The following is a 14,554-nucleotide window of genomic DNA, read 5'->3' as shown; positions in this document are numbered from 1 at the left end:
GTGTACATACATACATAGCATTGCCCAGCTTTATTCAAATTGGTTTTGATTAACTCAACACTGTTTCATTTAAAGGCTGAATCCCATTATCCTCCAGTCCAGAAGCTTGTGACTCCAAAGACCGTTCCACTGTCAATGAGTCGTTCACAATATTTTAAACCATCTCTACCATCTGCTACTGAATCAGGCAAGATTCGACAGAGAATAGAGATGAACCATAAGGTATGTATACTACAAAGCCGCTGACTGTACACCATCTTTAACCACAAACTCCCTCTTCCCCAGTACCATCACACCCTGATCTGATTGGGCAACCCAGTGGCTGCTTTACAGCTTAAACGCTCACACACTTCCTTTTGATAGTATCAGTCTGATAACTGGGATTCTAGTGAATCCCTTTAAAAGTTGTAGCTGGATAAAAAGTTAATAATTGATTTCACAATCTAGTTCAACATGGGGGGGATGGACATTTTATTGGTATCTCATTCCAAACACACAGTCTAAAACAGAAGCTTCTAGGGCACAATGTTATCTTGAAATTCCTTATTGGGCTATCAGTAAGCCCTAGAGGAGAAAGTGGGAGAGATGAATAGGCGAACTACAGTCATACCTCGAGTTGAATGTGCTTCGGGTTGAACGTGTTCGGGTTGCGCTCCGCAGCAACCCGGAAGTAACGGAGCGCATTGCTTCTGGGTTTCGCTGCTCGTGCATGCGCAGACATTCAAAATGACATCATGTGCAGAAGCGGCAGAATGCGACGCACAGACGCGCCATCGCGGCTTACGTTGTGTTCTGGATGCGAACAGGGCTCCGGAATGGATCCTGTTGCATCCCGAGGTACCACTGTACTATGCTCAAAACTAAATAATCACAGTAGTCCAAAGAACCCCAGTAGCCTATTATTATTATTATACTTTACTTTACTTTACTTTACTTTACTTTACTTTACTTTACTTTACTTACAAACTAGAATCCAGTGTTGCAGCTTTGCACTGTACAAGCAGACTTCTGCATCAAGATAAACTCAACTTGCAGAATTAATGGAGCAGAATTAACCTCCAGGATAAAATTTATACCTGGGGTTGAACGGTGCTTAGTAATAGGGTTTGGTTTGGGGGTGTATGTTCAGAATTATTTTATGAAAACTGAAAATGTATAAGCCAGTACTCTTTAAGTGACATAACTACAAAATATGAAATTTATAATGCAGAGAAAATGCAGGGTTATTTTGAGAACTTGCTGAGGACAGAAAGGGCTTAGGTATTTTGCAGCTTTACCTTTCCATTTCAGTGTGGTAGATTGGACTCCTGATGGGATTAGGGCTAAATGTATTTTTTTATTAAAAAAATGAAAAGGAGGGAGGAGGAAGAACCCTAGAACAAAAGACCCCATAATTGTTGAGAAGTTCATGGAGTATGACATGGGTAAGATTTACTAAAGATGTTGTACAAATATTTCAAGTTGCAAAAACCACATTAGCTCGCTTTTAAGTTGGCAGAAGTTTTTGAAAGGGAAATTCTTTTCACGTTTTCTGGATTTTGTATCTCAGAATGTATCTGAGAAATTAAGTTCATTCTACTATATTGAATCATAGGGACTTAATTTTCCTATTGAGAATAAATGAACTCGCTTATTTACTAAGGGTTGTATCTAATGGCAGCTTTGCACTAGTGGAAGCTCTTCTGCTTGTGAAAGGCAGGGGAACCTGCCAGGCCCCCTTACCAATTGCAGCCCATTGCACCATTACCCATACAGTTCTGGAGGGTCTCCCAACCCTGACCAGAAATTTGGGGGAAACAGGGCTGCACTGGGTAGGAGGGAATTGGTGAAAATCAAGTGTCCTACCTTGCCGAAGTGCTTCCACTACTGCAGAGCCGCTATTGGATCTAGCCCTATCTCTGTGATCCTGCAGAATGTTTTGTGGAGTAGGTAATTGCTGTAGACAGGCATTGTCACATGAACCTTGCTCACAAGAAATACAGCTTGTGGTGGAAGAGATTTATTTGGATAACTTCAGGCAGCAGGGGGCAGTAAAGGAGTACTTCTGCAAATAGCCATATAAAGCTTAAGTGTACATGAGAAAGGCATTTGCGTAAACAAGGATCAGTGGCTTCCTGTTACATGCTCCAACGTTTAGTCTTCCTTTTTTTTAGGAATAGCGAATCAGAAAAAAAGAATTAAAACCTAAAGTATTTTTTTATCCTTTACAGGGAGTACAAGAGAAAAATCTGGCAGCAGAGCAGAAGATAGAATCACCAGAAAGGTATGTGATGTATATCCTAAATCTAAAAGACATATTATAATTGCTCTTATGGGTTTTTCATTAGTACCCTGTTCATTTGTCCCTTATGCAAAGCAGACAATTAAATAACAGGCATAATAACAGAGATATGTTTATGTAAAAAGTTTCCGGAGGGGTAGCTGTGTTAGTTTTGTGTTGCAAAAACAGTAAAGGGTCTTGTGGCACCTTGAAGACTACAGTGCTAGTATGGCATGGATTAGAATCCACTTCATTCGCAATACAATTCTTCAAGTTTATATACACACTAGGGCATGGATTTGAAGGCTCTGAGGTCAGAGGAAAAGGAAATGCAAGAAGTGCCATCAGTGTTTCAAGTGCCGCAAGACTCTTCTCTGTTTTTACTTAAGAAACAGAAGTTCACATTTAACGCTGTGCCAAACCATGGGTTAATGTGAATGTGCTAGCTGCTGATATCGCATCTGCTTTCTTCCTCCCTGGTCCTTTAAGCTCAACTCAGCAAGTCAGCTGTAATCCCCCCCCCCCCGTTTTTTGCTTTCGTTTTCCCCTCTTGCTAACTTTTGCCACTTTGCCATTTTGGGCAGCGTCGCTTATCTCTCCCCCCCCCAATATATATTGATATATCACTATTATCAGTTTGCATATGCATCCTTTGTTGCTGCTTTGTCTGTAGGACCCCGCGAAGCTATATAACATATATTTGATTCTCTGTCAGCAGCGTCACAAACCCCAGGTTCAGTACCTCTGCAACCAACGGGCTTCCTCCTTCAGTAGGAGTTGGTGGCGGCAAAATGAGAAGGGAAAGAGGTGTCCACTATGTATCAAAACCTGCACAAGAGGAGGTAAGAATATTTGTTCAACTACACTCTGTGTGTGTGTGTGAGAGAGAGAGAGACAGAGAGAGAGAGAGAGAGAACAATGTGTATGCATGAATGAAATTGGAGTAGTATGGAGCTTCAAAGCTGTTTATTCACAGCCTGATTGAATGGACAAACTTAGTATTGTAGTCATTGGATGGAATCCAACCTAGGGCAAATGTTCAGAAGCCCAAGGATTTTTCTATGTCCAATGGCACACCTTCCTCCTGGGCACCCCTAAGCTATTCCACGACTTCTCCCAACCTTCTGGAGCAGATTTGTGGAGGATGAGGAGGGGTGAAAGTCCTATTGCACAAGTGGGAATTCTTGTGCTGACAGGACTCGCTAGTAGAATACTGTCTATTAGGTTTAGACAGCTTTCCAAGCCTATGCTCTGCTTTGTAGCAGAATATAGGATTTATATGCAGGGTTCATACTCCAATTTAGGAATGGAAGAGGAGGGGAAAGTATTCTAATTATATAGGAGCGCTCTGCAAGGTGGCTGGCTGTGGCTGTGTATAGCACTAATCAGGACCAAGTCACAGCAGCAGAAAGTTATAGCTCACTAGGTTTTTATAAATAATAATAATTATATTCCACCCATCTGGCCGGGTTTCCCATGTTTTGAGACATAGGTACAATTCATGGTATATTGCTTTAGCTATTACTGAGGAAGGCTCTGTTTCTGCGGCAGGTATAGGAGGGCACATGAGCTATAAAACAGTCAAATCCTGTATCACCCCAAATTTCATTTATTGTGGTGCTTTTATTTAACCTGTATGTACTTTTGGTGTGGGGGTTGTTGTTTTTTAATTCTTTAGGATTTCATTGATAAGGTCAGCAACAGTTTCATTACTTGTTGGGTTGCTTTCATTTTTTCCTGCCGAAATAGGCTGAGTAGAACTAAAATGTAGGTTTCAGTGGAACTTGGAAAATAATTGCATCATTGTTCCATTCTAGGAAATTGATATGCCAGTGCTACCAGAAATATCTTTGCCCATCAGTACGTCATCTTTGCCAAACTTCAGCTTTGGCCTGCTTGCTAGCAGTACTACTGTCTCATCTACGCCTGTCAGTTCTGCGCAGTCAGTGGCTAAAAAGGTAATTTGTGCATGAGTCAAGGTTTTGCTTGCATATTCTACCTGTTCTCTCCCGTAGATTCACCCAAACCCTTGGTCTATTCACCCGACTTTAATTTTCAGCCATGTGCTATTTGAGAATCCTTTAAAGGACAGCCCCACCCTTCACTGGCCCTTTCTTTGCCCACCCTGAGTGCGTCTGTCTGTCTGGAATGTATCCTTGAACTGTGATTATGCCGCTTGCCTGGATGGAGAGAGGGTGCCTCTGACTTCTGCATGGCTAGGATGTAAGAGTTGCATTGGTTGCTTCACCCACTTTTGTTTCTGGTCCCAGCCCTTCACTGGCGTGTGATCTGCAAAAAAATTGTCCCAAGGCAGTTCGTGCTTTGGGCTTTGTAGCACCCCTACGGTAATGGTTCATGATAAATGATTGTTGATAGTAACATGGTTGCCATATTGGTGATATCAAGGCAAATGTTTTTTCTTTTTCTTAAAAAAAACCTGGCTTTTTATGCTTGTGTCAGCTACTCTGAGCTGCTGCATAGCAAGCTCTTTATGGGGGTGGCCTTGTTCAGTGCAACAGTTTGTCAAAAGTTTACGCAGCAAGCTTTATGGAGATAAGGCTTCAGTTCTCTTTGTAGGTTTTTCCCCTTTAGCAGTTACAAGAGCTAAGAAGTTAGGAGCTCAGAAACAGAATGGGTATTGTCAACAACAGCCATGTCCCCAAAATAATCCCGGAAACTGTTGTTTGCTAAGGGTTTCCTACCAGTTCTCAGCAATCTTTGCAAACTGCAGTTCCCAGGATTTATTGGGGGAAGCCATGACCATTAAAGTAGTGTAAGAAAGAGTGCTTTCAGGGTGTGCTGTGGATGTGGCCCTACTGCTATAAACATTCACACAATTGCTGTGTCTTATTACAAACTGCTTTTGAAACTCTCCTCAGTCTTCTAAACATCTTGTCATATGTTGTATAGTGTATAGGCAGAGAAAAGGACAGCTGCTGTTTGAGAAACGGAATGGGTTGCTTTGGATCCATGCCAAAAGTCACCTTCCTAATTCGTTTTTGCATTTGTTCCATTGGTTTTTGCATTATTAACCAGTGACTTGTAATTCACTTCATTCAAGCTATTAAAATGCATTTCTTTTAAATAATTAGGTGCAACCAGCCAGTAATGCTAGCAGTCCTGTGTACAGATTTTCATCTCCAATTGTAAAATCGACAGAAGCAGAAGTGCTGCCATCAGTGTCTGTAAGTAAAAAATGCATAAGTAAAACTTGTGACAGAAGAAAGACAGGAATGATAGAGATAAAAATATGCCACCTTGGAAATTCAATGTTAGGAACCAGAAATCTGCAGTTCACATTTATGAGCCTATGTAAACTAGGCTGTTGTTTTCTTTTGACTTCTAAATTTTATCTCCTGCCAGGCTGGTGCATTCAAATTTAGTGTTCCTGTTGCAAAATCATCTGATCCTTCAGGATCCAAGGATACCCCAGTATTGACTCAGAGTAATGCAGGTAATGAAGTTGGCATTTAATGCAAACATTTTCTCCAGGCAGGGAATTAAGATTGAATTTTGGTTAGGCTTTTAAAACTTTATATTCTGTGTGACATCAGAAGCAAATGTATTCCCGGCCTCCATTCTGAGTACAATCCAGTTTAAATAGAACCTTATCCAAGCATATGTGTCTGACTTCCAATGAAATATATCATTTAGCTTCTATGGACAGCAAGTTGTTTGTGCTTCATCCAGTAAGCTACCTTATGGAAATTTTTAAGATGGGTTCTGTGTAGACAGGTGTGTGTTTGTATGTGTGTTGGTGGATCCTCATAAGTACACACAACAGGAGCCGAGCCATGAACCTTGTAAAAGGTTCTTCACCTATTATTTTCTTCACACCTGCAGCGGTCAATAGCATCAGCAGTAAGAGAGATCATGAGTATGATGGTCCCTTTAAGCCTGCAAAAATCCTGAAAGAAGGAAGTGTGCTGGATATTTTAAAGAGTCCTGGTGAGTCGGTTGATGAGATTTCATTTAGTGTTAAGTGATAACTGACAATGAGACCCGTAATCTTAGGGCCTTGGTTTTGAGTCTTGACATGGCAGGGAGTTGGACTAGATAACCCTCAGGGTCACTTCCAACTCTACAGTTCTATGATTCTATGATTTATATGGCACTTTAAAGAAAACAGTTGTAGGAATGTTGCAGTGTAATAAGCGTTCTATCAGTGCCAGCATTTCTGCTTGCCCTTAGGAATGATTTTCCCTCTCCTTCCTCTGTTGGAGGGGGGCAGGTTCTCAGAGCCAAATGGGGGGGAGGGGGAGAGGAGGCGGAAAGCCTCATTGCTTTGATGGAAGTAGTTGTATGGGCTTCTGCTAGCAGGATCAGGCAGTTAAATCTGGCCCTCTATATATTTTCTTAATCCAGTCTCATATATAATACCAATAATGCCAATTTTTGAAAAAAAGAATAGCCACATTGAGAAGAGAGTATTGTCTCCAACTTTCAAATATATTGCCAGCTTCCTTTAGGAATAGGGAATTTCAAATCAATTTCCATTGTTACCTACGTTTCTCATTGCTAGACTCAAGATAAATCTGGATAACATAAATTTTAGAATGTGGACCTTTCATTGGTTTGGTATTAATTACAAAGGTTTCAAACTCAGATTTCTGTATAAATTTCTGATTTGTTCAATAATTTCGTTGGAAAAGAGACTGCAAGTGCCAACAATATGTTGTGTAAGGGTTTCATGTTATGTGCAGTGATTTTTACCATACTATGATAGCCATTCTTCTTACCCAGCTATTTCTGTGCCTGCATAACCATATGCGCAGTATGGTTCATCAATGAATCTTCTGTTTTAAAATTGTTTGCTTGGCTTTCCTGTAAAAGTAGAGTCTTTGTTAGGAACTCAGACTATTTCCTTTTCTCTTTCTTAGGCTTTGCATCTTCAACCATATACTCGTCCGCAGCCGCGCCACCTGTTACAGCAAGCACAGTAGTTTATACAAGGCCTGCAATAAGTACTTTCTCCGGAACTGTTTCAGGACTTGGAGATGCTTTGAAACAAGGGTCAGCCCATTGGCAGTGCGATACGTGTCTTGTGCAAAACAAGCTGGCAGATAACAAATGTGTAGCCTGCCAAGCCGCTAAAGTGCCGATGTCAGATGGTACTAAGCAGACTGGTACTCAGTTTAACTCAGCCTTGAAAGCAGCTCATTCTACAAAGGGGACACAGGGCTTTGGAGACAAGTTTAAGGCAGCAGCTGGAACTTGGGACTGTGATACTTGCTTGGTCCAGAACAAACCGGAGGCTACAAAATGTGTGGCATGTGAGACACCAAAACCTGGGACAGGAGTAAAACCAGCCTTTGTGTTTCCTGCAGTCACAGACAATGTAACAACAGTGACTTCCTCTTCTGGCTCTACTGATCTCACAGTCAGTTTTGGATTTGGAGACAAATTCAAGAAGCCAAAAGATGCTTGGGAATGTTCTGTGTGCTTAGTGTCAAATAAGGCAGAAGATAGCAAATGTGTTGCCTGTCAGTCGGACAAACCAGGTGAGTTTGCCGTATTTGGTCATTGATTAGGGTGGGACATATCCAGCTATAATCCTAAACATCTTTAGTACGGCATGGAACTTAGTTTTGAGGAAACAGGCATTGTGCTTTGTGAAGAACCCTATGTTGAGAAGAAAACAATAGAGGGCACCACTGAATATTTACTGGAGTTTTAATATGTAAGAACATACAAGAAGTACAGACTAACATTTCATGCGTGGGTTCCGTTCCTGGCCCCTGCGCTCACCAGCGGAGCGTGCCCCACCTTCATTTTGGATCGAAAAGGACCCACGTGTCTGTGATTGCATACCATTCGGACGCACCTAAAATGGTCACCACCTGTATTTGAGTGCTAGTCCCACTTGCAGTGTAGCCTTATCTACCAATTGGTGGGCTCTGTGTTGCTCCCGGACAGGAGGAAAGAAGTTAAATGACACCGAGGGTTGGGTCAGAGAAAGAGTTCTTTACTCCTGCTCTCCGGATAGCAGAAGGCACTTGCGTGGTCAGTCCACAGCAAGTCCAAAGAAATGAGAGATTTCATGTAGTATATATATCCTCCAGGCACCCTCTCCCCCCTTCCCCAGGAATCCAGCCACATCAACTTGTACACACAGGTTGACATCACAGATGTCCCTGTTCTGGCACTCTTAACCATAAAAGGGTTTTCCTTCCTGTACTTCTGACCATAAAAGGATATTCCTGTTGCTATACTCTTATCTTGGAGCAAGAGGTCACCAACTCCAAGAACACACTCTGGCGCTGTTCCCGGACTAGGTCTGTGCGTCTTTGTGGTCAGTACGTAAGATAAGGCACAGACGTGTCTTCCCTTTCTACTGGTACAGTCAAGGCCATCCTTGCCGTCACAAACTGATAAAGGAGAGGGCTCTGAGCACTTGTCTATACAGCCAGGTTTTTGTTTATACATTGACTCAGAGCTCAAGTTAATGGATTTTAGCTAAGGAAAAATAGGGATTTTGGTGCCTATTTCAAACTGCCTGCACAGTCAGTTTTGGGTTTGGGAAACCCATTCCTTCAGCAGTAGATCCATTGAAGTTAGGGGGCATGACTAACTTAGGTTAATTAATTTCAGTGGGTGGGATTCACCTAATGTACCCTGTCAGCAGAAGCCCTGCACAACGACTTCAGCTTTCACAACAGGGCTTCTCGCCTCATGTCCATGAAATTGGCTCGGGTTGGTGTTTCAGGAGACACCCCCCCCCAGGACAGCATGGCGGGGGTAATTATTCCATTTGGCAAGCTGCAACACTTGCACAAACAGAACATTTTTAATAGTGCATTGCTCAGTTCCACCTACTGGGTCTACACTGAGTAGAACTTAGTTGGATATTACCCCCATTTTACCTATTTATAGTTAAAGTCCCTGTTCTCAACCCTTATTTTTGTCACTATGTGGTATGGTAACCAAGCTAACATGGTGGTCAGCAGTTATAAATAGTGTCTCAGCCTATTGACACCTTTGGACAATAGCAAAGTTTTGCTACTATATAATGTAGTAATGCCTTTTGTTTGAAGTAAAGTGGAGGGGTTCTGAAAAGAGCACATACTGTTTTTCACTGTTCCTTTCTGTATTTTTATAACTGATAGTTCATTCATCCATGTGACTTCGAGAAATAACCTTGACACTAGGACTAAGACGTCACCCTAACCTGAAATTCTGTACTCATGTAGCAAACTAGATAGGCTCTTATGAACTTTAGTTTCACTCTGATTAAGTTTGATCTCTTAGAAGCCCAAACTGAAGGACAAGGCAGTTACCTTTTATTACCTTTCCTACCTGGATTTTATTTTGATAGTAAAACAATGCAGATTTTTATATTGTGTCCTTAAAATGGAAAGAAAATATAAGAACAGTAATTTTCTCCCAGTTATTCATGAAATAAATGGAATTTTATAGCTTTCTGAAACCATTTTGCATGTTACCCTGAACAGTTAAAGTTCATGAGGTTGTCACTGGTATATTAATTACTATAGTACTGAATTTAAGAAGATAATTTTCCTTGTCAAAATTATGGTTCTGGTGATTTCAAAATACTCTAGTTGGTTTACAAATATTTTTCTCTTTCAACCTCACCTGAGATCTCTTATGAAGATGTTGAAGAAAATATCACCCATTTCCCCATAAAAATATAGACATAGAAAATGTCATAAACTGGAATACCTAACAATTAAAAAGTATGGGCAACTTTAATTCTTGCTTCAGATGAAGACTACACAAATAGCACTTGCTAGGACAGAGCAGAAAAAATTGCTAAATTCTAGGAGTATATATCATTTTAATTTAGATGGTTTAGATTGCTTTAACATAGCAAGTTTTCCTACTCTGACTAAGGACAATTATTGCAGTTCGGATAAATCAATTTCTAAGTTTCTCTTGCAAGTTTCAAATAGGTATTTTCAGCTTTACGTTTTTGGTCTACATGGGCAGAACTGTAAATGGTTTACTTTATGCTATGTTTCATTATCTAGGAAGTTCAGTGCCTGTGGTGAGTAGCAGTGCTTCCTCTTTACCTGCTCTTTCTGGAGGATTTCTAGGCTTAGACAAATTCAAGAAGCCGGAGGGAAGCTGGGACTGCGAAACATGCTTAGTACAAAACAAAGCAGATGCCACAAAGTGTGTTGCTTGTGAGAGTTCAAAACCAGGCAGCAAGACTGAACTCAAAGGTATGTAAAGAGTATAAATGCTCTCTCTCAAAAATCTCGTGTGCGTATTCTGCTCCTTAATTTTCTCCTCCTTTTTAATTTCCCCCTCTACCCACGACTCAGGCTTTCACCTCTAAATAAGGAGAGCCATGCCCAGAATCAGTTTTCTGCAGTTGTGTCACTTGTTGGATCCAAAGCTGCTCGGCTAAGTCAGATAAAAGTACCTGAAAAGTACATCTCAATGTGGATGAGAGATGCATATTCAAATCTATGTTAAGTGCACATTCATAGAAAACAAAGGAGTCAATATAGATCACATCTGCGATGGGTACACCTCCAATTTATCCCCTAATCCTTTAAACTCTGAGAGGTCCCCTCACCCTTTCAAATTAAGGAAGCTTTGGGTCTAATTGCCCACCCAACCCTTTCTCCTCCAGGCAGCCAAAAGGCATTGTCTGATTTCAGGGATGCAGTCCAGCTGACAAAATCACTCAATGGTTCAAGGCAGGGCCAGAAAGGGGTATGTTGCCTGGGGAAATCCCAAGGACTAGGTAGAGAGGTCTAGAGAGTAGCATTTGTCCTGGGCCTAAGCTTAGCCATTCCTTTTTTTTTAAATAAAATTTTTATTAGAAATTTCAACACAATAATTTTAATAAAAATACATCATCCACATTGTTTTTACCCCCTCCATTTTCCCCACCCCCCCCGACTTCCCTCAGCTCCTTTCTCTGGTTTCTCAAGACATCTTTCTGTCTGCATATTATAAAATTGTAAAGATCCTCAAATTATCTATCTATTTATTTATTACAATAAAGAGTTTGTGAACGTTTATTCAAAACCTGCCAAAGAGTCCAGTTCATTTTGTTGCTTCTTCAAATATTTCATAAAAGGATTTCATCTTTGAAATCAGTTATCCTTGTCACGTAGTTTGTGTGTCAACTTTGCCAATTCCGCATAGTCCATCAGTTTTTCTTGCCATAGTTCTTTCGTCGGGATTTCCTCATTCTTCCATCCTTGTGCTATTAAGACGCTTGCCGCCGTTGTCGCATACATAAAAATATTTTTTAATTTCTTTGGCAGGTCTATTTAAAAAAGGTTATGTTGGGTTTGTAACACATTTGGTGTACTATGTTATTTTCAGGTTTTGGAACTGCTGCTGCTTCTACAGTCCCATCTACTACTTCCTTCAAATTTGGTATTCAGTCGTCACCGTCAGAGCTTCCTCAGACACTGGGAAATGCAGAAAAAAGTTTCAAATTTGGAGAGCAAACAGGATTCAAATTTGGTATTACATCAGAGCTGGGATCATCAACAAACACAGTGACTGGAGGCTTTAAATTCTCAAAAACAGAAGGGTCCAAACTGGGAAGTTTTCCTTTGGAATCTGAATCGGAGGACAATGTGAAAGATGGCAAGAGCAATAGTAGTTTCAACTTTGGTCTTCCTTCTGGGGCTAAAAGTACACCTTCTACATCATTTCAGTTTGGAATAGCTAACCTTGGACAGCAAGAGAAGAAAGAGGGACTTAGCAAGCCTGCTGGAGGAGGCTTTACTTTTGGCACAGGTTCCACAGCCTCTGCAGCTGCACCTGAGAGTAAAACTGGAATAAGCGGTTTCAAATTTGGTAATACAGAGGAAAAGGAAACTTCAGTCACTCCCTTCTCCTTTAAGAAAGTGGAGGAGAAAAAAGATGAAAACCCTTCAACAAAAGGTGGGTTTACTTTTGGTAATGTAGAATCCGTGCCCACTCCGCAGCTTGTTTTGGGAAGGACAGATGAAAAACCGGACACTGTTGCCCCTTCCTATCCATCAGTGTTTGGAAAGAAAGTAGAAAATGAAGAATCAAAGGCACAACCCATGTTTCCATTTGCGAAGGCAGAGCAAACCAAAGATGACAGCACAGCAAAATCTGGATTTAGTTTCAGCCTAGCAAAACCAGCAGAGAAAGAAACTGAACAACAAGCAAAGCCCGCTTTTATGTTTGGAGCACAAGCAAGCACTGCAGGTAGGTACAAAAATTCCTTATAATCTATCCCATCATGTTGTGAAACGGATATTTTTTTGACAGGTGATTTAAGAAACTGAACTATGAAGAGACCTTGAGATAAATGATAGAGGCTTGTAATATTATCTCTGTTGTCCTTTTGCTTCGGAAATATACTGTTAATGAACACTACTTACTGAAAGCCTACAGAAGTGTTTTATTTTGAAATGTTTGTGAAGTGTTCTTGGAAAAGGCAAATACCCCTTGGATAGTTTAAGGCAGGGGTCAGCAAACTTTTTCAGCAGGGGGCCGGTTCACTGTCCCTCAAACCTTGTAGGGGGACGGACTATATTTTTTTTTGGGGGGGGGACACGAATTCCTATGCTCCACAAATAACCCAGAGATGCATTTTAAATAAAATGACACATTCTACTCATGTAAAAACACGCTGATTCCCAGACCGTCCGCGGGCTGGATTTAGAAGGCGATTGGGCAGGATCCGGCCCCTGGGCCTTAGTTTGCCTACCCATGGCTTAAGGCCTACAGTGGGAAGCTAGCCATACAAATAAGGTACGCAGTTCCTGTAGGCCTGTAATCTCTCAATAAAGCTCAGTGCAAGCTCAGGCAACCTGCCCGTAGATAGGGTACAAATATGATGCTTTGTAACAACCCATTTGATCTTCTAAATTGGAGTCTTACAAACATTTTATTTAAGAATTCTGTCAGCAAACCTAATTAAGAGACAAACTGAGTTTATTTTACACTTAAATATTTTAAGTGAATATTGTAGATGTTCTTTTGCTATGGAATAGCAGCCATTTCTGATTTTAAATCAGAAATTGCGAGCTTTTGGAAACTGCTGTCACCATTAGGTTTGGGATGCTGTTCAGTTGAATGACTTATTACCAGGCTGTAGGTCTTTACAGTGGCTGATTATAAAACATTAAACAAAAATGTATTTGTGGGTACTTCAGTTTCCAGGGTGAATATCAAATAAACCATGACAAATATTGTGGGCTGCCTTAGGGGTCCCAAATAACCAAGAAGAACTCTTCAATCTTTTGAACACATTTGGCACATTTAATGTGCATAACATAGTTGGCTAAATACTGGCAATACTTAATGATTTAATTTTCATCAGTTAATTAAATTTTGTCCTTGGCATCAGTATCTCTTATAGCTTTTCTAAATTAATGCTTTAAATGCTTGACTATCAAGTTCACTGAGTTGGGGGTTTTTTTACTGGTCAAATAGCCAATACTAAACAACAGCTCTTAAAGAAAGCAATGCTTTCAGAGTAGGAAAATGGAACAGGAATCATACTTTGAAAAAATGAATAGATTAATTGAACAAGAATTGTACGTAACAATCTTTGCACATGGATAATTATGAATGAATTATTTCATAGGAGCTGGGGGGAAATTACAATCAGGGAAATAACCACAGAACATCAGGGTATTATAATTACTGTTTTATCATTTATTACAAGGGGAGAGAGATAGCATGGAGCAAGAGAACGAAGACACAAAGTTCAATAACAACTTATGATAGATGCAAGATGGAAAAGGAAGCCAGTATTAGAAATTGGACATGGGAATCATATGGTCAAAGCAGTGTGATAACATCAAATGAACAGAAGAATTGAGAACAAAGATTTTTAAGATGGAGGAGCAGGAAGACAGTAATATAAAACATTACAATGATTGAGTCTGCAATAAGGGAATGTAAAAGTGTCCCATTATTGAAAGAGACTAGTGATCTTAGAGTTAAGAAGAAAAACTGGATTTGAAGACAAGGGAATTATGTGAGAAAATAATCCAAGTAAATGTAAGGAAAGGGAAAAATAATTTCGTGAAAGAAGAATTGAGAAAGAACAGGCAGGAGGCAAAACCAATGGGTTTGGTTTTAGATGAACTAGGAGCTTAGTGAGAAGACATTTGGTGAGGCATCTAGAACTATTGAGAGAAGAGGCAAGATCGTGGTGTAGCAGTCCTATGCCTTGGTACAAGCATGGTGCTGACCCATTTCAGGCAATATTGGTTTAAATTATCTATGGTTTATCAGAAGGAGCATTGTGCCTGCACATCCCATCCTCTTTATGAGGGGTGTTAACACAATAATGTCCTGTAACATCTGAACTGAGAAATT

At 40.5% G+C, this 14,554-nt stretch overlaps 1 protein-coding gene across 10 annotated transcripts in view; it reads left to right on the top strand.

The window, feature by feature from the left end:
- Window positions 1-14,554, top strand: part of NUP153 (nucleoporin 153) — a 41,269-nt gene that overhangs the window by 20,642 nt on the left and 6,073 nt on the right. For 6 of the 10 annotated variants that reach the window (XM_053396860.1, XM_053396861.1, XM_053396856.1 and 3 more), the window contains 10 exons: window positions 76-222; window positions 2,211-2,263; window positions 2,976-3,102; window positions 4,078-4,218; window positions 5,353-5,445; window positions 5,624-5,714; window positions 6,104-6,208; window positions 7,141-7,761; window positions 10,249-10,443; window positions 11,564-12,427. In XM_053396860.1, coding sequence (XP_053252835.1) covers window positions 76-222; window positions 2,211-2,263; window positions 2,976-3,102; window positions 4,078-4,218; window positions 5,353-5,445; window positions 5,624-5,714; window positions 6,104-6,208; window positions 7,141-7,761; window positions 10,249-10,443; window positions 11,564-12,427 — 2,437 coding nt within the window. Of the gene's footprint in view, window positions 1-75; window positions 223-2,210; window positions 2,264-2,975; window positions 3,103-4,077; window positions 4,219-5,352; window positions 5,446-5,623; window positions 5,715-6,103; window positions 6,209-7,140; window positions 7,762-10,248; window positions 10,444-11,563; window positions 12,428-13,895; window positions 14,333-14,554 lie in introns of those variants that run through there. The other 4 variants (XM_053396864.1, XM_053396859.1, XM_053396862.1 and 1 more) reach the window with 3 other exon arrangements.

This window comes from Podarcis raffonei, chromosome 7, assembly GCF_027172205.1.
Source record: "Podarcis raffonei isolate rPodRaf1 chromosome 7, rPodRaf1.pri, whole genome shotgun sequence".
In the NCBI taxonomy this organism is placed as follows: domain Eukaryota; kingdom Metazoa; phylum Chordata; class Lepidosauria; order Squamata; family Lacertidae; genus Podarcis; species Podarcis raffonei.
Note: the sequence above shows the minus strand (reverse complement) of the source record. Positions and strands in the feature narration are given on the sequence as shown.